This window comes from Nannobrachium achirus, assembly GCF_963921795.1.
Source record: "Nannobrachium achirus genome assembly, chromosome: 23".
NCBI lineage: Eukaryota > Metazoa > Chordata > Actinopteri > Myctophiformes > Myctophidae > Nannobrachium > Nannobrachium achirus.
This window is the reverse complement of record NC_137830.1, coordinates 42,670,085-42,697,253: the sequence shown is the minus strand read 5'-3', so window position 1 is coordinate 42,697,253 and position 27,169 is coordinate 42,670,085. Positions and strand designations below refer to the sequence as shown.

At 43.7% G+C, this 27,169-nt stretch overlaps 2 protein-coding genes across 2 annotated transcripts; one reads left to right on the top strand and one right to left on the bottom strand.

The window, feature by feature from the left end:
* Positions 1-1,365: 1,365 nt before the first annotated feature.
* LOC308309007 (methionine aminopeptidase 2-like) lies at positions 1,366-8,401 on the top strand. Its single transcript, XM_080754463.1, has 11 exons — positions 1,366-1,551; positions 2,696-2,791; positions 2,903-2,965; positions 3,472-3,574; positions 3,940-4,101; positions 4,969-5,150; positions 5,265-5,359; positions 5,469-5,565; positions 5,937-6,040; positions 6,181-6,296; positions 7,209-8,401. Exons 1-11 carry the CDS (start codon positions 1,395-1,397, stop codon positions 7,459-7,461), a joined length of 1,428 nt encoding a protein of 475 aa, XP_080610589.1. The 5' UTR covers positions 1,366-1,394; the 3' UTR covers positions 7,462-8,401.
* Positions 8,402-11,876: 3,475 nt separating this feature from the next.
* On the bottom strand, positions 11,877-21,808 carry usp44 (ubiquitin specific peptidase 44). Its single transcript, XM_080753967.1, has 6 exons — positions 21,744-21,808; positions 16,831-18,512; positions 14,943-15,141; positions 14,725-14,830; positions 13,104-13,339; positions 11,877-12,116 (listed from the first exon to the last, which is right to left on the bottom strand). The coding sequence occupies exons 2-6, from the start codon at positions 18,373-18,375 to the stop codon at positions 11,992-11,994; spliced, it is 2,211 nt and encodes a 736-aa protein (XP_080610093.1). The 5' UTR covers positions 18,376-18,512; positions 21,744-21,808; the 3' UTR covers positions 11,877-11,991.
* Positions 21,809-27,169: the final 5,361 nt, after the last annotated feature.

Sequence of the window (27,169 nt, the reverse complement as noted above, 5' to 3'; positions counted from 1 at the left end):
GAAACAGATTGCAGTCACAAGCAGATGACATGTCGTTTACGTATATTAAGAACAACAGTGGTCCTAGTATACTCCCTTGAGGTACTCCACAGTTTACTGGGAGGGGGGGGGACAGGGTTCCGTTGACTTCCACCATCTGTTCCCTCCCCACCAAGTAAGAGTGCATCCATCTCACTGCTGTGCTATCAAGACCAATAGCTTTGAGTTTTTCGATCAGAATAGAATGATCGACGGTGTCAAATGCCTTCTGGAGGTCCAGCATGACCATGCCACAATATTTGCCATCGTGAATTTCACGTTTGATGTAATCATTCAAATAGATGAGGCATGTATCTGTGGAATGGGACTCTCTGAAGCCAGACTGGAACTCGTAGATCAGTTTATTCTCTTCAAGATATTTAGCCACCTGTTCATAGACAATTTTTTCCATTACCTTAGAGATGGAACTAAGGATTGAGATTGGCCTGTAGTTGCCAGGGTCAAGTTTACTGCCTTTTTTGTGCAGGGGGGTTACCTTGGCTAATTTGAAGTCCTGGGGGACATAACCCTGCTTGATAGATAGATTAATAATATGGGTAATGATTGGGGCAATGGTGGCAGCTGAGTCTATGAGAAATTTGGGGGCAATTTTATCATGGCCAGCGGCCTTGAATTGAGGTAGGGTGCGCAGTTTTTTAAACACTTCATCAGTTGACACCGTGGCAAGTTTAAAGTTGTCTTTGCATACCCCAAGGAAATCCTTGTTGTAGTAGCTTATCCTGGGCGTCAGTGGAACTCTCAATTTAATTATTGGGCACAATGGGCAGCACAAGGAAATAATGAGCCTGGCTTTTGATACACAAACAGAGCATCTTAACTGATATACACATACAGCTTGTAATTAAAGATATATCGCTTAGTGTAGCGGTGCTGCCATCTAGGGGTCCCTTCACTGTGGTTGAACTTTCAGTTGTCACTTCTGCAAACCTAAATACCAAGTACTGCAACCGCGCGCACTGACTGAGGGGCGGCGGTATCCTACGTAATATATATATATATATTTTTAATTATTATTATTATTATTATTATTATGTTTCCCCCACACATAAGGGATAAACACCTCAGCCGTAGTAGCGCCGGCAGGCTTTCTTATGGGCTTTCCGCAGTACATTTAAGCGGTCCAATTAAGCAGTCTGATCGCGTCTGATCCGGTCTAGAGCCCGCCTACCGTATCCTGTAATGTGCCCCATCACACACATGCACGCATCGTTTCCGTATCCGGTCAAGACCCCAGACCGGACCAGCAACCCGCAGAGCAACTTCGACCCTCAGTCTACCCTCAGCTGATTCGGCAAGTTTCTGTAGTACTGCTCCCATAAACCATTGCGCTTCCTTTCCCCCAACGCCTGCGAATCATGGCGGATGTGGTACAGGAGCAGGCACCGGACCAGAAGCCCGAGGAGGACGCGGTCCTGAACGGGGAGGCCGACGACAAGGAGGACGCCGACCCGGCCGAGGAGACGGCCAAGAAGAGGAGGAAAAAGAAGAAGAAGGGCAAGTCTGCGACAGCAGGCAAGCGCTCACTCTAGCTGACAGTCTGACATGCTAGCTAAACTAGCCTGGCTACTTCCATGCGGGGCTGAGTGTCCACACTACTCACACAGTGTGCTTTATATGAGGCCTTGTTATGAAAACACACCACATGAACGCATGTAACTTGTTACAATGATTCTCAAACTTTTTCATGTCAAGGACCCCCAAATTGACACTTATTAGCCCGCGGACCCTCATTTGAAAATGTATACCAGGGACCCTCATAAGAGAAGATTTTTACAGCTCTAGCAGTGATTTTCAACCATTTTAATTTCAGGGACCCCCAGTTTGACATGTATTAGGCTACGGACCCCCATTTAACGGCATTTCTATCTCTGGGACCCCAATTTATTTTGTGAAATCAATGTTAATTTAACTCTTTGAGTGTGTACAAATGGACCGGTTATGGTCCATTTGGTTCCATTTTTATTAGTATATTATATATTATATCTCTTATTATATCTCTCTGACTTACAAACCCATAAGGGTCCATCTGGGTCCTACTGTAACTATCATTTAGCTGGGGACCCCCTGGAACTCCCTCAAGTACCCCTGGGGGTCCTTAGACCCCACTTTGAGAACCAATGCCTTTTGAGGCTTGTTATGAAAACACATCTCATATAACATTGAAAGACAGACAGATAGAACACAGTCTCCGTGGCAGTAGTGCTGTTCTGTTCCTCAGCCAAGTTTTCCAGTTTCATAATGCGGGCTCATCAGTCATTACCACAATAACAATTATTAAGCAAGTAAATAACACCCCAAAGAATATTTAGAATTTAGATATTAACACAACAACCGGCAAAGCAAACAAGCTATGTGCTTTGGCGGTGCTTACAAACCAAACGTCACACTGAATCAGCGTTTCGTTGTATAAGCCAGATCGCTGGCATATTCCAAGCTCGCAGTTTATAAGTGAAGCGTAAGTAAATGGGAATTAACGTTGCATTGCTGTGACTTTCAGTGTGATTGCTGCATGCTCCCTGCCCTGTCCCCTCCCTTTATTCTAACACAACTAACACAATGACTTATTGCCCAAGTCATTTGAATGCATGTGGGATTTAATCACAGTGTCAGCAAATGTTTATTGTGTGTACAATTTATTGTGTGTACGATTTTGCAGCTACTGAGGCAGAGGTAGATGGAGTGGCCGATGTTGCCAAGCAGCTGGAGCAGCAGGCTCTAGATGACAAGGAGAAAGAGGAGGATGGAGAGGATGGTAATTGACCAGTTAACATACAATAACACACACAGGAACACATAACATGTCCTCCTAGGTGAGGTACAGACATTAGTAGCTGTGTTACAAATGTTTCTATTGTGCCCTCAGATGGAGATGATGGTGAAAACTCAGCAGGGAAAAAGAAGAAGAAAAAAAAGAAGAAGAAAGGACGTGAGTTGGCCAAAACATATTTTTGTTGAAGCTGCAAGTCATTATGTTAAAATCTAGGATCAAGAGCATTCTGATGATTTGAAGTGACTGACAGGCACTAAATTGAATTAGGGCCCTATCAGATTTACATTATAGCCTGATCAATTAGCAGATGACTGGCTTTCTGCCACACTGCTACGCTCATGATTGTAATTCTCCAGAACCCACCACTGACTTAGGGGCCACTCTCCATTCCGACATGCTGCCATTACGACATTGAATTCTAATTGTCGGAGTGGCGGCACTTCCATAGAGGTTAGGTATAGGGTTCGTGTCAGAATGGAGGGATGTCGGAATGGCAGCATGTCGGAATGGGGCGATGCACCCCACTGACTCACACATGCACACAATTTAATAGTTCAGGCCCAAGTTTAATTGTTATCTATGACATTGACTTGATTACAAACGTTTCATAATCAGATTATCCTGACTGCTAGTTGATGTTAAACATCTATTTCTCCCCCCAGCTAAAACTCAGACCGATCCCCCATCTGTGCCAATCTGTGAGTTATACCCAAATGGAGTATTCCCTATTGGACAGGAGTGTGAATACCCCCCCTTGCACGATGGGTAAGAAATGCGCGCGCACGCACACACACACACACACACACACACACACACACACACACACACACACACAATATTTGTCTGGTGGTGGAAAAGTGAATTTGCATCTTCTGCTTCCCATTGAGTAAACGTTGGTGAACTATCACTGGGCCTCAAACTATTTCAAAGAAGTGGTGGTAGATGTAGAACGCGACATGCAATGAGGGCCAATAACCACAACCACTGAAACAAACTACAAGCAGGCAAACTGATTTCCACATGCGTCGTATTGCACTGCCCACATAGGCAATGGCCATTTTCCTGCGTCGGCCCATGTGTGACCGGCCCCCCCATTTATGTGACTGTGTACATCCTGTATGGTTTCCCAGTCGTAGCGCAGCATGGCGTACCACCAGCGAGGAGAAGCGTGTGCTGGATAAGGCCAACGAGGAGGTGTGGAGTGACTTCAGACAGGCTGCCGAGGCCCACAGACAGGTCCGCCAGCATGTCCGCAGCTTCATCAAACCTGGACTGACCATGATCGAAATCTGGTGAGCTCTATAACACTATTATAATATTGGGCATGAACATCATCTAAACCAGGGGTCTTCAATGTTTTCAGGCCAAGGACCCCTTAGTTGAGAGAGAGATGAAGCAGGGACCCCCACAACCTTTTCATAGATTCCATTATAGTTTCAAAGTTTGACAGCACAATTAGCCCTATTCACGGCCCGCCCACTCAGCAAATTTCTCAGCAACTTCCTGGTGCTGACGTCAGTTTAGAAGGGGAAACTATAACAGAAATAGCTGGACTTAAAGCCAACAAATCATTATTTCGAACGGTAAAGTAAATTATAATGCTTTGTGCCTTTTACTATCTTGTGTTCTTGATCATGCTAGCCGTATTTTATACTTTACTATTCAGAAATTGCATTAAATTTGCGATTTCTGTGTTAACTCTATGGGCTTTTAGCAGGGTTTTACCCTTCAAAACGTGACTTCAGCACCAGGGGGATGCATGTCAATTTGTGTTTTCACTCAGATATTTAACCACTTGAACTGTCAATACAAAGTTCGCCTTTCACTACACCAGACCTCTTTGCAAAAAATAGCCGATCTACATGCTCGAGCTTGTAGATCTGCTACTTTTGGCTAAAGTTTCAGAATAAGGACACTAGGGTTCAAGTGTTTAATATAAAAAAAGATCACACAAAGATTTGGAGGACCCCCTATAGTAACTCTGAGGACCCCCTAGTCCCGGACCTCTTGGACCCCTTGTTGAAGACCCTTGATCTAGACGCGGACAATGAGTTGCAGGATTCAGCGGGAGCATTCTGATTGATCTCTTCATTCGGTTTTCTGATACTCCTGCATTTTCATTTCCCTCATTGTATTGCTCTCTGTGTATCCCTGTAAAGTGAGCGGTTGGAGGACTGTTCTCGCAAGCTGATCAAGGAGAACGGGCTGAATGCAGGCCTGGCTTTCCCCACGGGCTGCTCTCTGAACCATTGCGCTGCCCACTACACCCCCAACGCAGGAGACCCCACTGTCCTGCAGTATGATGACGTCTGCAAGATAGACTTCGGCACACACATCAACGGTGCGTCTCTCAACACACACACGCATAATCAGAAAAGCGCATTGGCATACAGCGGTGGCAGAATTAGATAAACGGCCTCAACAGCTAATATATATATTTTTTAATTTTCTTTAGGGCGGATCATCGACTGTGCCTTCACCGTCACTTTTAACCCAAAGTACGACAAGCTGCTGGAGGCTGTGAGAGATGCCACCAATACTGGAATCAAAGTACGGTGGACAGAAGCACACCCACGCAATGCATACATAAATGTGACCTGATAGTGTTACTGATCTGTGGAATGCGCAAAGGTAATATTTCCCTTCATTTCTTTTACAGAACGCTGGAATTGATGTGCGTCTGTGTGATGTCGGAGAGGCGATTCAAGAAGTGATGGAGTCTTATGAGGTTGAGCTCGACGGGAAAACGTATCAAGGTGCGTTTCTAGATACATCTACTGCAGGAACCACTGTGTATTGTAAATATATATATATATATATTTGGTTAAGCAAATTCCTACAGGAGATAAGGAAGCAAATGTTAAGTACGTAGCACCATGTTCTACTAATCCTGAGGTAGTGTTTTCGAAATCATGGTAGAAAACTGCTATGGTGGTGTTAACCATGAACCAATCAACCAGATACATTTCTTCAGCTAAACTCTGCCATTATCATGTTTCTCTGTTAACATAGCGATTTGATTATGTATCTTCTCATGTGAGCTTCTGATCACAATAGTCCTTGACAGCTAGCTGCACATCAATGGATTAAATTAGTTCTAAATGTATCTAAATAATTTTACTTTCAGTGAAGCCAATCCGAAATCTGAATGGTCATTCAATTGGCCAGTACAGAATACATGCTGGCAAGACTGTGCCCATTGTTAAGGGAGGAGAAGCAACAAGGATGGAGGTACTTGTTTTAGACCAACACCTGACTATTTCTACACTGTGTAAAAGCAATAAGCAAGCAGCACGTATATTCATACCAAGATAATTTAATGCAGATCAGATTTTGAGCCCTGTGTGTCACCCTTTGTCCCAACACCACAGGAAGGAGAGGTTTATGCCATCGAGACGTTTGGTAGCACAGGAAAAGGTGTGGTTCACGATGACATGGAATGTTCTCACTACATGAAGAATTTTGATGTTGGACACGTCCCCATCAGGTATTATCTGCTTTCACCACCCCTCTCTGTCCCCTCAGTATGAATACCCTGTACTAGTATTATGCACATAGACTTATATATACAGTACATTGGCTCGGGTATTCAGTATCTCTAAAGTCATGTCATCAACATGGATCTGTCCCATTTCCCATATTCCCTCCTGATTGGCTACAATTGCCTTCTAAAGTTTGTGTATGCGACGTGACGGTTGCTTATCTCCCGATTAGGGAGTCTTACTGGTATATATATTGGCTCTAGTTGTTGATCATGTGGATTTCTATATAAACCCAGATGTGCAACAACCACTGAATCTGTTTGAATGACGGTTAATAACTGACTAGAGAACTGAGCTAGTTGACGTCGTACAATCTGAGTATTCATTTGCCCTGATCAAAACATTTTGATGATTCAGCAAAAAGAATTGTGCTTATCTCAAATAATTGCAATCAGGCGATTATGTAATAATTGTGACAGCCCTACTACCATAGTATAAATAGATGAGGTCACATGACATCATCAAGAGCTCTATAATCACCAGTACTTAATGTAATGTAGTTATTGATCTGGGACTCCTATATTTGACTTATTTTATGTAGTTATTTAGTCACAAGCCTGTTAATACTTTATTAACAGCAGCACAGACAGACGTAACCACTTTATTTTTAACTTTCAAAAAATATTCCACCTTAACTTGGAACTCTCAAACTGTTTTGAAAATGGCACATCTTTGTGGACTGTATTTTGCTTTAATATGTTTTGTTTTCATTAGTTAGACAGTGATGGACAATTCTATTTAGAACTGAAAATAAACACTTTTATGTACTTTTATGTATCAGCAACCTGTGTTAAAGTAAAGGACTTTGTCACACCATGGTTTTGTTTTGTCTTGTATTTCCCCCCTCTCATCTCTAGGCTCCCTAGAGCGAAGCACATGCTGAATGTGGTCAACGAGAACTTTGGCACACTGGCCTTCTGCCGCCGCTGGCTCGACCGCCTGGGCGAGACCAAGTACCTGATGGCACTGAAGAACCTGTGTGACCTGGGCATCGTGGACCCCTACCCACCCCTCTGTGACACCAAGGGCTGCTACACCGCTCAGTTTGAGCACACCATCCTGCTCAGGCCCTCCTGCAAAGAGGTGGTGAGCCGGGGTGATGACTACTGAGGCCCCCCCACACACACACACCCACACACACCACAACCCTCATCCCTCCCTGCCTCACGACACACACCGCCTCCAAACCCTAACTACTACTACTCACAAACATGGGCCTGCACTCTCTGGAACAAGAGACATGGTTTAAAAAAATAAAAAATAAAAAAAACAGGAACTGTTTGCCTCTGCACCTTCTGTCAAAGGGCAACAGTGAAAGATACCAAATGCCACTGTTTTAAGTACCCAGACCCACATTGCATTTTTCAGCACCACTTCACAGCTATCGGCAAAGAGGGGGACATGGCTTTCTTGGCAGTGGCTGAATTTTGTATCATTTGTTTTTTCAGGTGTCAAGCGAATGTTTAAAGAAAGACAAAAACTAAAGTAAACAAGCTTCTGCTGGAGGAAGCATTTCAGTGTGCTTTTTTCCCCCCAGCATGGATACAGGTGTGTCCCACCAGTTTGCAATGGACCTCATGTTACATAATTAAAATTAACTGTTAAACAGTTTGATATATAGAAGTTGCCACTGAGTTCAAGGATGAATCCACTCGGAGATCTCATTTTGATATTTTTTAAAGCCTGATTCCTTGGAACCACTCTAAGCCCACAGTACCCAGTGCTAATGATAGTCAAGACCAAGTACCATTGGGTGTAGGATGTAGTCAGGCCAAATTTGTTGTAAGACGTATTTAAATAAAGTTCCTTACTGTCTTACATCTTTATAAAGACACCATGCATATACGGCTGTACCTGTACGTTTGGCTTCTATCGCTACAGGAGAGCACTCTTGCACTCCAGCCCTCCCAGTACTTGTTTCTTTGATATTTGTAAAATATCTTTGAAAAGGCTGCCGTCACCGTTATGTTTCTGATGTACTACTTCATTTTCAAAATCCCTGAAATGTTTTTGTAAGGAAAAAGTGATTAAAAAATAATCTTGCTCTCTTTCTGGGTCTTATGTGAAATACATTCTCTTGATGGGTGTCTCAATATGCAGTATGCTGAACAAATTGATAAACAACAGAAAATGTAATATTCCACCTCGCTATACATCCCACGTCTAATGCATTGCATTATACATACTGCATTATGTGCTTATAACACTCACATTTCCACATTTTTTGTTGGCACACCAATAAATGAACAGTGTCCTCCGTTGATTGGTGTAGGTGTGCCAATAAAAGTGGAAATGTGTACATTGTTTCCATTGATTTAAAGTTTTGGGTGTGCTATTTTTTTCTTATTTCCTAGTAAGCCTGTAATGGATTTTGGGTCTAGCACTCCAATTAGAAAACCATTACTGATGCGCAACCTCTTATTCAACAGTTAACACCTATAAAATACACATACTTAGCCTGTGCAAACAGGACATGGCTACCATCCTTAATGAGAAGGCGGTGGAAATGGATTGGGCATGTAATCCGTAGCGCGCATGACATCGCTCGAACTGCCTTTCACTGGACACCAGGTGGTAAACCTATAGTCCATGGGCCATACGAGTTGTCGGTATCAAAAAGGTGGCAAAGGTTACCATGCATTTTATAAAAGCTCTATATCTGTAGATTATATTTTGGTATAACCTTTTCTTAGACACAGCTAAATTGGTGTTATCAGCCGCTAGATTTGTTGTCCCATTAACTTTACATTACAGGGAAAAAAAGCAAAAAATTAATCTGCTTTAAGTAGCATATGAGGGGTCAAACTAGGGGGTTTTCATGATGCTGAATCCATTGCAAGCATCTGTTTTGCACAAAAAACATTCCTTGGGCTAAAAGCTGTCCCACAAGACTATGGTTTAGTGATGAAAAGTGATGAGTCATCACTTTTCACACTTTTGTGGGGGCTGTTTTAGCCCCAGGAATGTTTTTTGTGCAAAACAGATGCTTGCAATGGATTCAGCATCATGAAAACCCCCTAGTTTGACCCCTCTTATGCTACTTAAAGCAGATTATTTTTTAGCTTTTTTCCCTGTAATGTAAAGTTAATGGGACACCAACTCTAGCGGCTGATAACACCAATTTAGCTGTGTCTAAGAAAGGGTTATCATACCAAAATATAATCTGCACATATAGAGCTTTTCAAAAATGCATGGTAACCTTTGCCACCTTTTTGATACCGACGCTCGTATGGCCCATGGACTATAAAGAGGCCGACTCAAGAACACCTGGGGTACCATAAAGATGCTGGCCCATAACAGACAGGAATGGAAATCCTTTGTTGCTGCCCTACAAGCTAGCCAGCATAAATGGCAGTAATTAAGTAAATGTGTATTTTTGTGTCTGTTAAGGGCAGTTCAGTGCCTTAATTCCTTTGGTTGGCCCACAATTTGCTTTGTCTTGAAATAAGAAAATACACAGCGTTTTCTTAGAAAAATGAAAAAATATTCTCATTTTTATTGAGGTAATTCTCTCTAGAAAGTTGAGGTAACAATTTGCATAGTATCACTTCCATAAATCTTTTAATGAACATACACCGTCACAATGTCCGACAACAGGGGAAAACATGAAATGTGCTTTGAATTCCCCTCTGGTATATAACCAAAAGAACCAGACTGAGGCAGTGAAGCATTCTCTTTTTTCTACACTTTTCTCCATTATGGAGATAACCATTATCACACAAACATGTCTACACTGTAGTAATCTTGTTATATCTGTCTGGCTAGTTTTTTAAAGGGGTGCACAGAACCAAATACAGTATGCACACACATTCACTGGTAGACAAAGTTACACACAAGGGAAAACTGGAAGTCCTGTCAAAATTGCTGGCGAGTTAAAAAATAATAATAAAAAAATCAGTGGACAGAATAAAATCTTTTCTAAACTTTTAAAACCACTGGGACACCACCCAGTATATAGTACTATATAAAACCATTAAAACTGGCTTTTATTACCAGACCTGCGGTTAGGCAGAAAAGCCTCCGGGTTTGCCGGGCGCTTCAACAAATACAACTGGCAGTGTTCGCTGGTAGGGAAACCAGCAAGGGATTGTGTTGTCGCTGCATTAGCGACCCCTGCTGGTTGGCCAATTCAGCCAGGAGGGCACCTCTGGGGGTGATAAGTTAGAAGATTAATACGTAACTCTTCCCTTGCCATCAAGTGAAAAGACATGACTAGCAACTCCATGTTTATTAGAGACACCTTGCCGTCTACACCCTCAGTGAGGAAGTTGGAGGCAACAGGGACTGATGTACACATGGGGAATTGTCAATAACTAAATAGGGAGGAAATGTGGGGGAAGGACAACTCTGGGGAAAGATTGTATAAAAATACATTCACTCTAAATGCTGGCCTGGGTGGGACTGAAAATGTGCAGCTTACCACCATCATGAACTGATACGAAACCTTTTCCGAAAACTATAAAAAGGACTACAAAAATAGATTTACTTTTACAACAAAAAGGGCACTTTTCTATAACACTAGTATTTGTTAAGGGATCATGAACATTCCCTCTTCTGTGGTAAGAAAAAACAAGTTACATTCTGAGGAGGAGAGATGGCAGCATTTAGCCAAAAAACAAAAGAAAAAAAAAGATCCCTTTGGAAATGTTTAAAACATTTGTTTCCATCCACCAGTCAAGGATGGAAAATACACAAAGTGCTCCCAGCACAACTTAAAACCTAAGGGGAAAAACTGAGGAGCGATTCCAATTATTTCCCCTGTGCTTTGGCTTGAGGTCAGTAGCCAATCGCAAAATGTTAACTGACAGACCTGACAGTGCTAGAGAGGGAAGGGGTGGGCAAACACTGCTTGGTCTGAGCAGAAACGCTACCTGCTCCATAATCATTCGTTGATATCTAGAGAGATGGGACAACATGACAGCTCTTACAGCATAGCCGACTAGAGGGCAAGTTATAGCCATCGCCCACTAACGTCTATGGCACAGGGAAACCACTTCTAAACTCGGCCATAGTAAATTACATCTACATCCAGTCTGGCGTTGCCAAACTAAAGTGACTGAGAACATGTTCACTTGATTAGAACTGATTAACAGCATTTACGCTCAACGAGGGAACAAGCAATGAGCTTACACCTCCATAGTTTTCTCATTTTGTCTTTCGTTGCCATACAATATGAATTTTATAGCCCTTTGGCCATGCACCATGTTTGTGATCAGGATGTTTGCGGTCAAATGCTATGAACACACCTCCATTACTGGATAGAGGACACTTTAACATTATCACACCTGGCCAAAGTCTGTTGACTGCTACTGAAACACCATCGCTGATACTCTTTATAAAATACAGCTTTACACTATCAAACAAAGATCTCACCATTATTTACCATAATAAAAAACACCAACATATAAACACCATATACAAGAGTTCGCAAAGCAGAACTGCATTTTTAAAAGGAGTCCTTAGGCTCCCCCCACCCCCACCCCCCCATGAAAAATATGATAAAAACAACCAAAAAGGTCCTCCCTAGATATAAAATGCCCAAAGAAATAGAGGAAAGAATCACGAGCGAGCGAGGTGGGGCTCGCTGCATTGCCAAGATACAGCGAGGAGGCGGCGAGGTCAGTGGATTGTGGTCCAGTCCTATAGCGGCCTGTCTTTGTCCTGAGAGACACGTTGTGTGTAGAAGAGGATGTAAGCCTGGGCACGGCACACCTCCTCCACAGAGCACACATTCATCTTAGAGTCATTACAGTGAACCCAGAAGCCTGCAAGAGAATCAAGAAGATAATTTTATGCATCCATCTACAATTAAGACAGTTGAAGATCAAGTAGGGCTGGGCAATACATAAATTAGAGCTCTACAATATGATGGATATTATATTTATATTCAGATTTTCACCTGCATGCTGACGTGAATTATATGTTATATTGTGAGCAGTGAATACTTTGTGTTTCTAGATCGAGTTTGAACGCTGAGAACAAGTTGTAGATGGGGCAGCAGTGGCTCAGGGGTAGAGAAACCGTCATTAGAACACAGAGGGTTCCCAGTTCGATCCCGGGCTCCTCCAGAGTTAGTGTCGAAGAGTCCTTGAGCCCCTAGTTGCTCCCGGTGAGCAGGTTGGTGCCTTGCATGGTTTGTGTGTGTGAATGTGAATGCACAATCTCTGTAAAGCGCCTTGGATAAAGGTGCTATATAAATGCACCATTTACCATTTAGATAAGGTTAGAATGTAGCTACAGGTTGAAGGTCACACAGCTGCTAGCAGAATAGCAGGCCTTTGTTTTACGATTCACACAGCTTAGTAAAGGATATCAAATGTTTTAGCCAATTATAAGCTGACAGTCAGGAAGAGGGAGTCAGTCTGTCTTGTGTGTCGTTCGTGTAAGACGTACAGTATGTATATGTATGTGACTGTTACAGCACTGTAAATAAATGTTTTCTATTATCTTTTAACATTGTTTCTGAGTCAAGGTTTGCTGATCTTAGACTGGAGTCCATAAATTAAGTAAGAATTACCACGTTGATGCTCTGGCAAAGGTTTCGTGTTGAATATTTGTGTTAAGAATGTGTAAATTGAAGCTGGTGTTAAAAGGTCTAACACATGATGTCAGGCTGTATTGGAGCCTAGGTGCCCGGACCGCTACGCCGGCGGTCTGGGCCTGAAACCCGGAAACAATTTGTCCAGGACGGAAAGAATTAGTCATATCACTACTACTACTACTACCACTACTACTACTACTGTACTACTCACCTCCCTCTGTGTTGTAGCAGTAGGCAGTATAGTGGCCAGAACCAAAGCCCTTCCCATGATGCATCACCACTGCGGACAGTTCATACATGAAGTGTTTGGGCCTCGGTGACCCCGTGGGGCTGCTGGTACCACTTTTGGGTGAGGAGGCGTCACGGCAGGAGTAAGGCTCCATGTTGAGAAGCTGGTCGAAGCTGACATGTACGCCAATCTTCTCTCGGTGGTTCCGTCCAGACCACCTGTAGACCAACCACAAACAAGGAACTGGTGAACGGTCAGGTCATTTAAATCAGCAGCAGCTGTTATTTGTATCCTTTAAGGTGAGGTGGTTCATTATGCCTCACATCACAGCAATAACAGTGTTTCTCCTAGGATGAAGCAGTAGCAATGTTGGCAAATTCAAATATTTTTGCCAAAACCAAATTACAGTTGATGTTTCTGTGTCGTGGCGAGATCAAAGAGTGCTGTAACTCTTTCAATGGTCATGCTACTGCTATGAAAAAGTAGTCATTTTTATCAATGGGAATTAAATAATTGATTTACTTTGGTAAGAACCATTACCAGACCTCTGGTAATATAAAAGGTCAGTGATTTTGAGTTAATAGGTGGAGGGGCCTTAATTATTTTATACTTTAGCTATTGAAAAATAGCAGATATACAAGCTCACAGCGTGTAGATCTGCTGTTTTTGAATAGTCATGAAAATGTGTGCAAATCTTTGAATAATTATGTATTTTTTAAGCAAACATTTGTAACTAAAAATTTTAGTTACAAATGTTTGCTTAAAAAATACATATAGAAGCAACATTTAATGTTGCTTCTGTGGGGTCCCTGGAACTAAATATTTTGAGATGGGGGTCTGTGGCCAAATACATATCAAGGGGGTCCTTCACATGGAAAAAGGTTGAGCAACACTGACATAGAAACATAGGTTTAAAAAAAAAAAACCTTAGAAGGATTTGAAATATTTAAAGACTTCGATTTTTCAAAAATAGCAGATCTATAAGCTCGCAGCACAGCACTCTGTGCCATGCTGTGAGCTTGTAGATCTGCTATTTTTCAATAGTTAAAGCACAAAATGTGAGTGAATCCTTGTACCCAGGGCCCAGAATTTGGTGCGACAGCCCTGGATGTAGCGCATGTGGAGGCACACTCAGTTCAGCACCCCAATGTACATGCAACATGACCAACCTGTAGGAGTTGCTAGAGCAGCAACTGAGCCTTGACCACCCTCCTTGACTGGCTTCCCTCCCAAAAACACAGCCAATTGTGTTCGTATGGATGCCTGGCCGAGCCAGATGCACCACGGAGGATTCAAATCCCTAGTCTCCATGGTGGTGGCCGGGAATTCTATTCCTGCGCTACCCAATCGCCCCCATGTTCTATACTTTTTCTACCCCATCCACTGTAACAAAAAACACCAGCTGTGTCGCACTGCTCTGCCAGGCTGCCAAGCGCTAATAGGCACATCCTTCCATTGAATTGCATGGACTTCAAAGTGTTTCTCTCTTCTGTGTTGCTAGGTCAGGCTTTTCAGAAAATCTGTCTTGTTATGATTTAATGATGACTCGTATCAAAATGAATTCCCCAATAGGATGACTGGCTATAGTGTAATGTTGGCATACCTGAAGCGTTTAAGGTGCAGACGGAGGACCTGAGGCAGTTTGTGCACCATCAGCTGTTTCTTTGCTTCGGTCAGGATTACTTTGGAGGACACCCGTCTGCGCTTAGCTGCACAACCAAGTGGCAAAATGTCAATACATACAAATACTAATTTATAAGTCTTGACACCCCTCTTAGACAAATACAAACACTGTTATTCCTGTACTTGTGTTCAACTCACCGTTGCACTCGTCACAGGCATAGATGCTGCCTTCCAAGGCTTCCGTCTCTGTGAACTTGGCCAGCATCTCCGTCAGCCGGCACGACACCTGTGCGGCCGACTCCCTGCTGTTACTGTGGTAGCGCTCTGGAAACTCCAGGGACAGGTCCCAGAAGGACTCCACAGTGTTGGAGCGGTGGTCACACGCCCGGCACGTCACCTGGATGTACACGAGAAAGAGATGAGAAGTTGCCTTTTTTAAACACATAAATGCATGAGACGTCCCCATGCGGGCAGCTTCGTCCACAAACTGCACACATAGTCAATAACTAATGGATAGCTACAGATTGGACAGAGAGCACACATTGTCATCTTATTTCTTTATTCTGTTTCCATCTCAGACTTACAATTTTATATACCGTAAAATAGCAATGAAAAAGAAAAGGCTAAAACAGCGCTTCTCAAACTATGGGTCCCGAGTCTCCCGACCCAAAACGGGGTCTCAGGGAGGTGCCATCGGGGTCGCCAATTGACTCCTCTCTCACACACGCACACACAAAGGTCCGCCTTTGAGCGAGTGTAGCAACAACAGGAGACAAGACGACACAGAGAGACACACAAGCAGCAGCGACTGGGGTCACAAAATAAATTCCCTCATATTATGGGGTCGTGATATAAAAAAGTTTGAGAACCCCTGGGCTAAGATGATAATCATTGTTACGGATGGCAAACCCGAAGGCAGCTGAGTCAATGCCGGCCCCTGGTGAATAGGCACAGGGCTCATATACCGCCAAAACACTGGCACACACAGCCACTTATTCAGGGAGAGCAGGTGTGAGTGTTTGCACTCAGCCTCTCAAAGTAGACACTAATCTCTTGTCCTCTAGCTTGCTCTCCATTCACAGGGCCCACAGTCCTCATTTAGACTAGAATAATTTGACTTGCACTGGTTTATAAATGTGGTACATGTGCAGATTGTGCACAAATAATATTTTGAGAGCAAGATTTCAAATTGTATTTACAATAGCTACTAGTAAAAAGATTAACTACAAATTAGACAGCTTTTTTTAAAGATAATTTAAGACTTTAAGGACTCACAGGAACCCTATGATGGCAGACAGCCTTAAGCTGGTTGCACACGGCTGCGTTTTTTCATTGCGAAATGCGTTCTTCAGGGCAAGGAGAGAGAGAGAGAGCAAGGGACCCAGTGGTCCGAAAATAAATACGAAACGGGCGGCAGTGTGCAAACTTGATTGACATACGTGAGATTGATTTTCTTTATTTACGTACTACGAAATTCGCTCCTATATTCGGACGAAAAAACGCAGCAGTGTGCAACAACCTTTACTCCCAAACTCTCAGCACACTACCTTGCATGATTGAGCTTCACTACAAATTACTATCAATTATTGACAGTCAATTCAGCAATAGAGCAAATTTTGCCAGGAAGTAATGATACAATCAAGCAGCGCTCATAATATGCTATGTGAGTGTGTTGGTAGGCACTAGGCAGATATGGTGTGTGATGTGTATGTCACTTTGTCTGTGTTCTCGTGTGTGTGTGTGTGTGTGTGTGTGTGTGTGTGTGTGTGTGTGTTGAACAAGCCAGACAGTGCTCATTATGCCACAGTCATGGTAGGCTTCCCACAGACAGACAGGCACTAAGTTGTGTGAGAGTTGTGTGGGGGAGGCGGGGGGCAGAGACAGCACAATGCATTGCGGATGGAAGTCTAGTGGTTTGAAGTCTAGTGAGAGTCCTGTGGTTGCACAGAGCACCATCCAACAAGCACACAACACGCACTAGACTTCAAACCACTAGACTTCCATCCGGAATGCATTGTGCTGTCTCTGCCCCCCGCCTCCGTAGAGAGCCTACCGTAGAGAGCCTACAGTATGTGCTTTATCGTACCTGGCTGAGTAGCTGGCCATGGAAGATGGTGTTGACAACACTGAGAACCTGCCTGATGAGTCGTTTCTGCGTCTGGGGCACTCCTGCAGTGGGCGTGTGCGTTCCTGTGCTCTCCAGTTCATGCTGCACCTTGTCCAGCAGCTCGCACAGGAACTCCTGGGCATCCTGCTGGGCGTAGCCTCGGAAAGCGGGGATGAGCTGCCACACAGAATGGAGCATGGCAAAAGGCGATACCAGCGCCCACTTGCCCGACCACATCACTTGGAACAAGGTGTGCAGTTCGTGGCACAGTGAAATGTGCTTGGAACTGGGCTCTTTGGATTGGATCAGCTCCATGCTGCGAGCCCGTGAGGCCCCCCCACTTAACCCAGCCCCGGAGCCTGAGCTGGCCTGGAGCCCCTTCCGTTGAGCCATGGGAGACTGGGAAGAGGCTTTCCCTGTCAGTTGGCCGTGGACGGCAGAAGCCAGCAGCTCCAGCGCCTGGGTCAGGTCCAGGCGCAGGAAGCACTCCCTGAAGACGTGCAAGTGGCTGAGCACCTGCAGGATGGAGTTCATGTAGCAGGTGTTACCCAGGTTCCTCAAACCTGTCACACCAGGAGTGACCGTGGGATGCCGCTTTACGGGTGAGTCACCCTGTTTGGTGCTTGGCTTGCGGCGGACAGGTGTTGGGGTAGGGGCGGTACGGGGGAGTGCTGAGGAGGTTCTGACCTTGGATTTAGGGGCAGAGGAGGAAGGGGTGCGAGTCTTGGGAGTCGGCATTTGGGCCTTTCTGGGACGTCCCACTTTCTTGGGAGCGGGAGTAGGAGCCGCAGCAGGTTTTTGAGTTCTGGGTCTGCGCGTGGGCAGAGAAGCGTTCGCCTTGCTGCGTGTCAAGCAGGCCTTAATGGCGGCCGCTGCTTCAGCAGCCTTCTCGCTCTTCCGGCACAACCGCCGGCTCTTCCTCGGAGGGGCAGTCTCTAAATTGTGCTGTTGCTGCCTCTTTAAAGCATGCTTCCTCTCCATCAGCTCTTTTTTCCGCTCCTCCTCTTCCTCCCTTTTCTTCCCGCCCTTGGTGAGTCCAAACCAGCCACGGAAAAAGCGGCCCATAAGCGACCTACGCCGATGCCATAGGGCAGTGAACATCCTATCCTCGTCCCGCAGTTGCAGTTCACCCGCACCACAGGGCATGGAGGTGTCTGCGGCATTGGCAGAGCGGAGGACGCGCCCACTGCGGGTGGTGACCTCGTAGCGTTGGCTCTGAATGGCACCGAGTGTGCTGCGAAGCAGCTTGAGGTCACCAGTGGCGTTGTCGTTGAGTACATATTCGTCACACAAGTAGCAGAACACGTACAGTTCGTTGACCTCAATGGCCAGCGGGTGGCGCTGTTGCTGGAAGTGTTGCAGGGCATGCTCCTCGATGTAGCGCCCACATGCCACGTGGGCACAAGCTAAGCATGCCCATACCGACTCTGTGGTGTTGCAGTCTACACAGTGCCACTTCTGAGGGTTGAGGATGGAGTGGTCTGGGGCCAGCCGCAGCCGGCCCACATGTTTACACCTGTCCATTTACACACACGCCTGCCCTGCCGACAGCTCAGTCAATAAGTGACCAGGGTTGAGTGTCCACGTTTCACAGTGGCTTCAGATCACCATGGGGACCATGGCGAGCTAAGAAAATGGATCCTACCGAGACATGGCTTTATCTAGAGAGAGAGAGAAGATATGATTAGACAATGTGACTGAGACTGAATGAGACTGTAAGGATTTGAGTGTTTTGAAGAGGAAAATGACTCAAATCAGGTATTAAAAGTTAACAGATGTATAAAATGTAATTATGTTGCTATTTTAGTTTCACAAGGCTGCCTGTCACCAAGGAAATGGAAACATACAGCAATAAGCAGCATTTCTAAATAATGACATGGGCAAACACAAACGGCACTGTACAGAGATTAACTTCGTAATAACACAGAACATTCATGCACCCTTAAAAACAGAATTCACATTGATTCAATTTATTTTTATATAGTTATAAAAAGGGTGCTTGATTTTTAGTGACCACAAAATGGAAGAGGCCCTCCACTTGACAGTAAACCGTGATCTTCCTTTGTGGGCAGTGTGATACATGGCAGGACAGGCTGGCAGCCATGGTGATGTTAAGACATTCTGTCTTTACAAAAGTGGAATAAAGATTGTTTGAATGCCATTATTCGATCTCACACACACACACACACACACACACACACACACACACACACACACACACACACACACACACACACACACACACACACACACACACACACACACACACACACACACACACACAAGCATTATAAGGAAAGCTGGGTTTTTCCCCTTAACAGCATCATTGACCTTTATTTAAACTTCTAGAGAGCTGCTTCCAAACAACTATTTAAAGTCCCTGAAATAGCAGGCAGTTTAATCTTATTTCATGGGTGGCTTTTTGGTTTGAAGAGAGGAAAAACATAGGTCCCTTCTATTATGTGACATTCGTATCTCCTTTTAAGCAACCCATTATGGGGGCACCACAGCTGAGAAACTAGGTGTCCTTGAGTGGACTGAATCCTATCAACCTCCCCCAACACAAGAGTACTTAAGCTTGGCCAATAAAAAGGAGGTCTGAGCTCCCTTTGTCTGTGTACAGGACTACCTTTGCAGAGAGAGTTAAGAAGGGGATGAGGGGAGGATAAGAGTCGACACAGACAGCTAGAAAATGGTCCAGATCCCAGGAAGAGAAAGTGTTGATAGATTGTGAAACGGGTAGGCAAAGAAGCAACCTTGAGGTTCCGAAATTCCGAAATCTCCAGTCAGAATGATTTATCTTTCACGGTACTACAACCACAGTGCGTCACACATCACTATCAACAGCAACACATGATGTATGAGTAAAAGCGTTTTGGCAAATGCAGGTGTTTGATGGCCAGGCATAATGCACAGTAGGGATTGTCGGACAATAAGAAAAAGTCACGAAATAGAAATCGCGATTTAGAAATTACGATATTAATGCGATAATCAAAATATCCCCAACATCCATTATCCTGGAGATAATAATACACAAAGAGATTTGGTAGAGAGTGAAAAAATAAAATAAAAATAGTTACAAAAATAGTTACAAATGGTACCGGTCTGCGGATATGCAGCTCGCTCGGCAAATGAAAAAGTGAATTGATCCCAGTGCATGACGGAGGATAATTTAACAATAAATGTAAATCTACGAGTATGTGTTGCCATTCCAGACTGCTGACGGGTCAAAGTCAGAACCCAGCAAATGCATGGCAGGCTAGATGTTTGTAATTTAATAACCGGATCATATCACCAAATGGCGCCAAATGGAGGAAACAATCAATCATTTTGTTGTCATGTTTCACGTTGAGCAATTTTTTATGATTATTATTACTAGAGAGCAATGTCTCATTGTAAAGGCTGTCACAATCATTCACAATAGAAGATTACACTACTGGGATTATCCTCATCATGGCGGCTTTACATGTTAAATACACATGTGTAAAACACAACAAACATGAACATTATCCCCAAGACTGAAGGTTATTTCATTTAGCGAGTTTAGCAAGACCACATACATACACAAGGTATGATTAAAAAGGTGCAGCTTAACAACAATGTCACATATTTGTTTCAATTATGGTCTTCTGCTATAATGGCAGTTTGTTTTGTCAAGTGTGTCACAGTACACTCGTTCTCAACCCATTAGGGTCCATTTGAACACTCAAGAGTTGATTATTGAACACTGGGTTTGTAGATTGGGGTTCCAGAGGAAAAACATTGTATTAAATGGGGGGTCCGTAGTCAAATGCTTGGCGGGGGGGGGGGGGGGGGGGGGGGGGTACTTGACATCAAATGCGTTGAGAATCACAGATATAGTACATGAAATGTGGACCTGATCCAGAAAAGATTTCCACATTCCTAGAATCTTATCAGCCAGTGATCGCGCCTTGCCCAGAACGTCCTTGTGAGTGACTGCAATGGTGGGTACGAGGCTGGACAAGGTCCAGGTCCTCACCAAGCTGGGCTCTCTGTTCTTCTAACTCAGTCAGTGGTTAACAAAGTGGGGTCCGGGGACCCCCAGGGGTCCTTGAGGGAGTTCCAGGGGGCCCAAGCTAAATGATAATTAGGAACCAAATGGACCCTTACGGTTATGTAACTCAAGAGTGTACAAATGGTACCGAATGCACTCTCAGGGTTAAATTAACATTGATTTTACAAAATAAAATTGGGGTCCCAAAGATAGAAATGCCATGAAATGGGGGTCCGTAGCTAAATGCAGCAAATAAGCAGGGTCCTTGAAATTAAATGACTGGGAATCACTGCTGCTAGCCGTAAAACAATATGAGGGTCCCTGGCTGCTAGCTATCATCTCTTTTCAAATGGGGGTCCGCGGGCTAATAAGTGTCAATTTGGGGGTCATTGACATGAAAGTTTGAGAACCACTGAACTAGAGTAATACGTACCCCCCTAAAGTCAGACTTGACATCAACAACTACCCGGCTGCTAGCTTGTAACTGAGGATGGAAAACACACTTGACACGCGAATATTTAAGAACATTGACACGCGTAGTTGACTCACTGCATGGTTGCCTTGCCCACGTCGACTCTAAATTGTAACTCACTTTTCAAAAACGGCCGCTTTTTGAGAGATATGCGTGTGTGACAGGACAACACTGGGGGCAAGAGATTAGCACGTCCTTGTTGCTAACATTAGCGTAGCTGCAGGCTAAGCTAACTACGGTAATCCCGACAAGTTCATGTGCTGGCGAGGCGTCGCGCACTCCGGGTAAATTAAGAACAAGCGCGGCGTGTGCGTCTGAAAAAGAACCAGCAACTCGCACGGTACATATTAAGGAACGTGTTGTAAAGCAAAAAAAAGAATAATTGGAAAATATTATGTACCATACCTAGCTATCCTTCACGGCGCTTTACTCCTCTGTTCGTGAAATGACCGCCATCTTGTCGGTCCTTGTCGCGTGGTGTTGGCTCGAGCGCGTCCTCGACCAGTGACGTTGTTGTTGATGTTGTGTCGTTGCCGTATTATTACGTTGATAAAATAGTATAGTAATGTGTTGGTTTCCTTCTAAACAATTTTATGCAAACTTGAACAACTATATGTTTTAGTGTTGAATAATAGTGTATTATACGGTAATAATACACTATTATAGGCCTACATGGTATAATTAATGTATAACATACTCTAGCGTAGAACAGGATACTGTAGGCAAAGCCAAGGGTGAATTTATGTATAGCTACAAATTAATCAGTAGTGTATGGCTACAATGCATAGGTGGAGCCTAGGATAGTAGTATGGATGTGTAACCGTGTACAGTAGGCCTATAAATAATCATTTTTTGCAGTAGGCTACGGTAAATACTTGTGTGTGTAGGCCATAGTTAACATTTTCATTAAAAAAGAGGTGTGTGTGTGTGTGTGTGTGTGTGTGTGTGCGTGTGTGTGTGTGTTTGTGCGTGTAGTGTGTTAACGATAAATCAAACGGCTTGCGCTGAATAAAGAGATTAGAAAGAAGACAAGCAAAATCAATGCCTTGCATTGAATGTAAACATGTTAACTGTTTTCACCACAAGATGGCAGCGTTGTAACGGCATGCACATTCTCTGCCCGAAGGCCTGAGTGTAATTAAAACGAATTCAAATAATGAATTGCCAGTTTGCCATATAGGGTTCATCCTGGAAAGCCTGTCAATGCCAGTGGTTCAGAAGAGTGTGTATTCCATATGCCTACTTTTAACCCCTCAACCCTATTTTAAACAGTTGCAAGATGGTAGATCAGGTATTTTCGAAATGTTGAACAATTCTTGAAATTGTGTAGATCATTATATGTAGGCTAGATCTTATCACAATTGATTTTGGCCTTTAAACGAATACAAGAGCGCTCGCCCCAAAACATGCTTGCCCCGGGACGGTCGTCACCACGTATTCCTAAAACCTCAGTAAAACTATGCCTAAACCTAACCTAAATCTCCAAGAAATAGGCTTCAAGAATACAAGAACAGACTGGGCACTGGGGGCAAAGGACAAGTGTCTTTTGGGGGCGAGCTTTCCGGTAACCCGTTAACTGTACAGTTCTATACCACTGATCTATAATTTTTCAATGAATCCAATACACAGGACCCCAATGGAAACAAGCCATAGTGCTTTATTGGGTTTAATAATCTTTTAGTATGGAACTGTTAGTACTTTTCTTTGTGCAAATTGTTACTGTAATCAATTAGTCAGCAGCAAATAACCTTTATTCAAAAAGAATCTGTCATAAGACCTGTACAGGTCATTGCAATGTATCAATCTCCTTGAAAGAGGACTGATTATTTCAACACATAACACATACAGAAGAATTCTTCTAGAGAGGAAGTGATCCATAAACCTCTTTAAAAAAAGGTTTGAGCCTGGCACATGGTACATGAGGTAATAGATCAGGTGTGTGTGTGTGTGTGTGTGTGTGTGTGTGTGTGTGTGTGTGTGTGTGTGTGTGTGTGTGTGTGTGTGTGTGTGTGTGTGTGTGTGTGCGTGCGTGCGTGCGTGCGTGCGTGCGTTAGAATCATGGTTAGAGTACAATCCTGAGTGCTCATTTAACTCAGTGTTTGACTGTTATGGGTCTAGATTTTACATGAGAGATTAAGGGCCAATTGGGGAAACAAACCTTTTTCAAAAGTAAAAGCCAAGACACAATGTAGAAAGAATACTCTGTTAAACTACTTGAGTAAAGTACAAAAGTATTAGTTTTGTTCATGTAAATGTACTCATTATACAGGCCTATATTTCACAATTATTGGATTGGAATAAATACTCAAAATCTCAGTTGTTTGTTTGCGCTTGTTGATCTGTTATTTTGGGGAGAATAAATAAATACATTAAAACACCAAAATAGGGATTCCAGGCTTAAAGTCCTTACAGTACTTTAGAGTAAATATAACCTACTTAGCTAGTTTCCTACTTACACCACCGCTAAGGGTGTTCTCTGTGAGAAAAGAAATGTGCCATGCAATGCCTGTGAATCACCTCTAATGTTTTTCTCTCCCCATGTCCCCAGGCCTTTGCTATCTTCATGTCCACACATGCCAACTCTCTCTCTCCCTACCTCCCTCACGCACGCACACACACACACACACACACACACACACACACACACACACACACACACACACACACACACACACACAGTCACACACACACACACACACACACACACACACACACACACACACACACACACACACACGCACACACACGCACATGTGTGTGTGTGTGTGTGTGTGTGTGTGTGTGTGTGTGTGTGTGTGTTTCCAGTGTATAAAGCTGTTGATATTCGAGTGAAAGCCAGCCATTCCGGTGGCTTATGAAAGTGTTATACTTAATTGTTATACTCCATCGTATTATGGTGTTGCACTCCCAAAAAATAACTGATCTACAAGCTCACAACATGTCGCATTCTGACGCTTTGTGAGCTTGTAGATTAAACTAGTAATAATCAGGCTTTAAGCAGCTGCACTGTGTGTATACTGATGGTTTTGTGGTAAGTGAAAACACAGGTGGGGAGACTATGGAGGGGAAATACTTTACAGCACAGTAAACACACACATTGCAGTATTACAGCTACTGTTTGTATTTCATTATTTACGACCCGCATGGGTGGAAAAGTGTTTATAGCTGATTGATTGCTACTGTTTTTGGAGCGGTGAAAGCGCTCCCAATAGACAGGTATGTCCGTGGGTATGTCCCTGGGTGGGTGGCTGGGTGGCTGGCCGTGTCCGTAGCCTGGCAATACCTTGAGTGGCCACACACAACACACTAGTTAAAGGAGGGGCGCTGTTTTGTGCAGGCCAGGCACACTCACCACTCACTCACAGGCACAGTTTACAGTTTACAGTTTAGGCCTTTAGCAACACACACAGGGTATAGCTGCTCAGATTCACCGCTCCACTTCGAACCGAGGTTTGATTTTTTTATCTATCTATGAAAGAATGTTAAAACTTGCTATGATTGTTACCTGTTTTCTGTCTGTCTGCCGGCCAAGCTACTAACCTGTCTATCATCACCTCTATCTGCCATGATGATTTCGCGTGTCTGTCTTTAATGAGATGATGACATCAGGTTCTCGTTTTGCATGTCTGTATAATAATAATCAGCAGTAGTGTGTCTCAATCACTCTGCTATGTCAACAATACTTCGCCCTGTTCTGGCTTGCTCTTATGTATGGGATTGGGGCACCGTTCTTGGAGAAAAGCCAAGCCAAATCGCAGGAGGAAAAAGAGATTGAGCTAGAAAAATGTGCTCCTTGGAGGCCTACACCAGGCTTGGTTGCCTACCCAGGGCAGAAAATCATGGGGTGCAGGATACGAGGACGCTGTGGGGTGAATAGAGTTTGTTTGAACAGATGGATGGTGTTGTACTACTACTGTAACTGTTTCCATTGTGGTTGTGGTATGGGCAGAAGTGAAAGGTTTTGAGGTGTGCTCTATAGAGGCCCCTCAACATGCAAGTACAGATCCTTCTCGAAAAATTCGAATATTGTGTAAAAGTACATTTTCTTGAAACTGTCATATATTTCTTGAAACCTTCATATATTCTAGATACATTGGACATTCAGTGAATTATTCCAACCCTTTTTTTGTTAAAATTTTGAATTTTTATGGCATACATCTCATGAATTTCAAAAGTCCATATTCATTACACTATTACACGAAACCACTCAAAACAAGAATTTATAATAGCGAAATGTCAACCTTCTGAAGTCAGAATTGTTTGAAAACAGTGGAAAGTTTCCGAAGTCAGTTATGATTTGGGGTGCTATGGCATCTGCAATGCTTTTTCACACAATATTCTAATTTTTAGAGAAGGATCTGTATAGTTTGGTTCACATTTGGGGTAGATCGGATGCTGCGTTTTCGTGGATTGTTTTTTTCAAAACAGACCCCTCCTGCAAACGTTGGAAGCCAGTCATAGCCAATCGAAATGGAATATAGAAAATCACACCAAGTGAAGTGAGTGGTGCTATCTTAGTTATAGTGAAGAGGCCTGTTATAGTGCCACCACCAGATCGATTCAAATAATAATAGATCATGAACAGCTTTGGAGAAACAAGGATGGTTTCAGAGACACTTCTAAATGGACCTTTGAATCAGTTATCTGATCTCTTAGTTCCGCCTGTTCTAATTCACCTTCTCATTCTCAAATCACAACTGATGAGCTAATATGGACCGCATGACGACACACATCAGTGCAGCACACACATATAGGTCACCAAATTCTCATCTCTTCCGCTCAACACTTTCCCCCAGACCTTTCATTCATTCCGTAGCGGAGTAGGTAGAGAGGCCGTCTACATGGGAACCGAGAGTTCACCGGTTTGACCCTTAGCGAGCCCAGTCTTCATGACCCTGAACAAGACACGTAACCAACACTTAGCCCCTATATAGCAGTGGTTCCTTAACCTTTTAGCTCAAGACCCAAAAGAGAAGTTAGACTCTTTCCCGGGCCGGGACCCAAACTAGTGAAAACAGAATATCTACAAGCTCAAAATGTGGCATGAAGGTTATTTTCAGTAGATTATTTTCACTAGCCTACTTCTTAGACATTTGTTTTATAATTTATGGAATTTATTTATTTATTAATGACATTACAAAATGTAGGAAACAAAGATTAAGGGACCCATAAAAATGTGTCCACGACCCACAAATGGGTCCCGACCCAGTGCTTGGGAACCAGTGCTATACATACTATTAGTTAATTCGTGTCCCCCCTGCATACTTAGTCGACTTCTTTTTCCCCTTCTGCCTCCACACCAAATGTTGTGGAGGAAAATAGCCGATCTACAAGCTCACTCAATACGTTACGAGATTGTAGATTGGCTATTCTCGCAAACTGGTCACCCCAGAATAGGGACTATATAGCTTTTTTTGCAGGGACTATAGGTTTCAAGTGGCTGAGAGCCCTAACAGCTCCCTCGTGCGCTCATCTATGAGCAGTATTTTACCGGTCTTTGGGGACCAGTAAATACTCCCTTTTCCTTCACCTCTCTCATTTCTTCCCCCATCCTCACCTGCCCTATATTTATTCCTCCCTCTTTCTGCCCTTATCATCTCTCCATTACCCACGGGCTCTGGGTGCCCAAAATGTTTGCGCTTGACTCCTCTGGCGGAGCTGTTCCAGAGAGCAGTGGTTCTCCAAGTGGGCTCCGGGCCCTTGAGGGGGTTCCGAGTGGTCCCTAGCAATAGCATAACACCAGTATTCAGTAGTTAGTTCATTGGCTATTTTCAGAAAACCTTGGCACAAAATAATACGGTTATTATTACGGTACATATTCGTTTTGGGGG

Coding starts and splice junctions, on each gene's coding strand:
- LOC308309007 (XM_080754463.1), top strand. CDS start 1,395: ATGGCGGATGTGGTACAGGAGCAGGCACCGGACCAGAAGCCCGAGGAG. Junction 1,552..2,695: donor GGGCAAGTCTGCGACAGCAG/GCAAGCGCTCAC, acceptor ACGATTTTGCAG/CTACTGAGGCAGAGGTAGAT. Junction 5,360..5,468: donor CCACCAATACTGGAATCAAA/GTACGGTGGACA, acceptor TTTCTTTTACAG/AACGCTGGAATTGATGTGCG.
- usp44 (XM_080753967.1), bottom strand. CDS start 18,375: ATGGACAGGTGTAAACATGTGGGCCGGCTGCGGCTGGCCCCAGACCAC. Junction 14,831..14,942: donor TGCCTGTGACGAGTGCAACG/GTGAGTTGAACA, acceptor TTGGTTGTGCAG/CTAAGCGCAGACGGGTGTCC. Junction 13,340..14,724: donor CTGCACCTTAAACGCTTCAG/GTATGCCAACAT, acceptor GTTGGTCTACAG/GTGGTCTGGACGGAACCACC.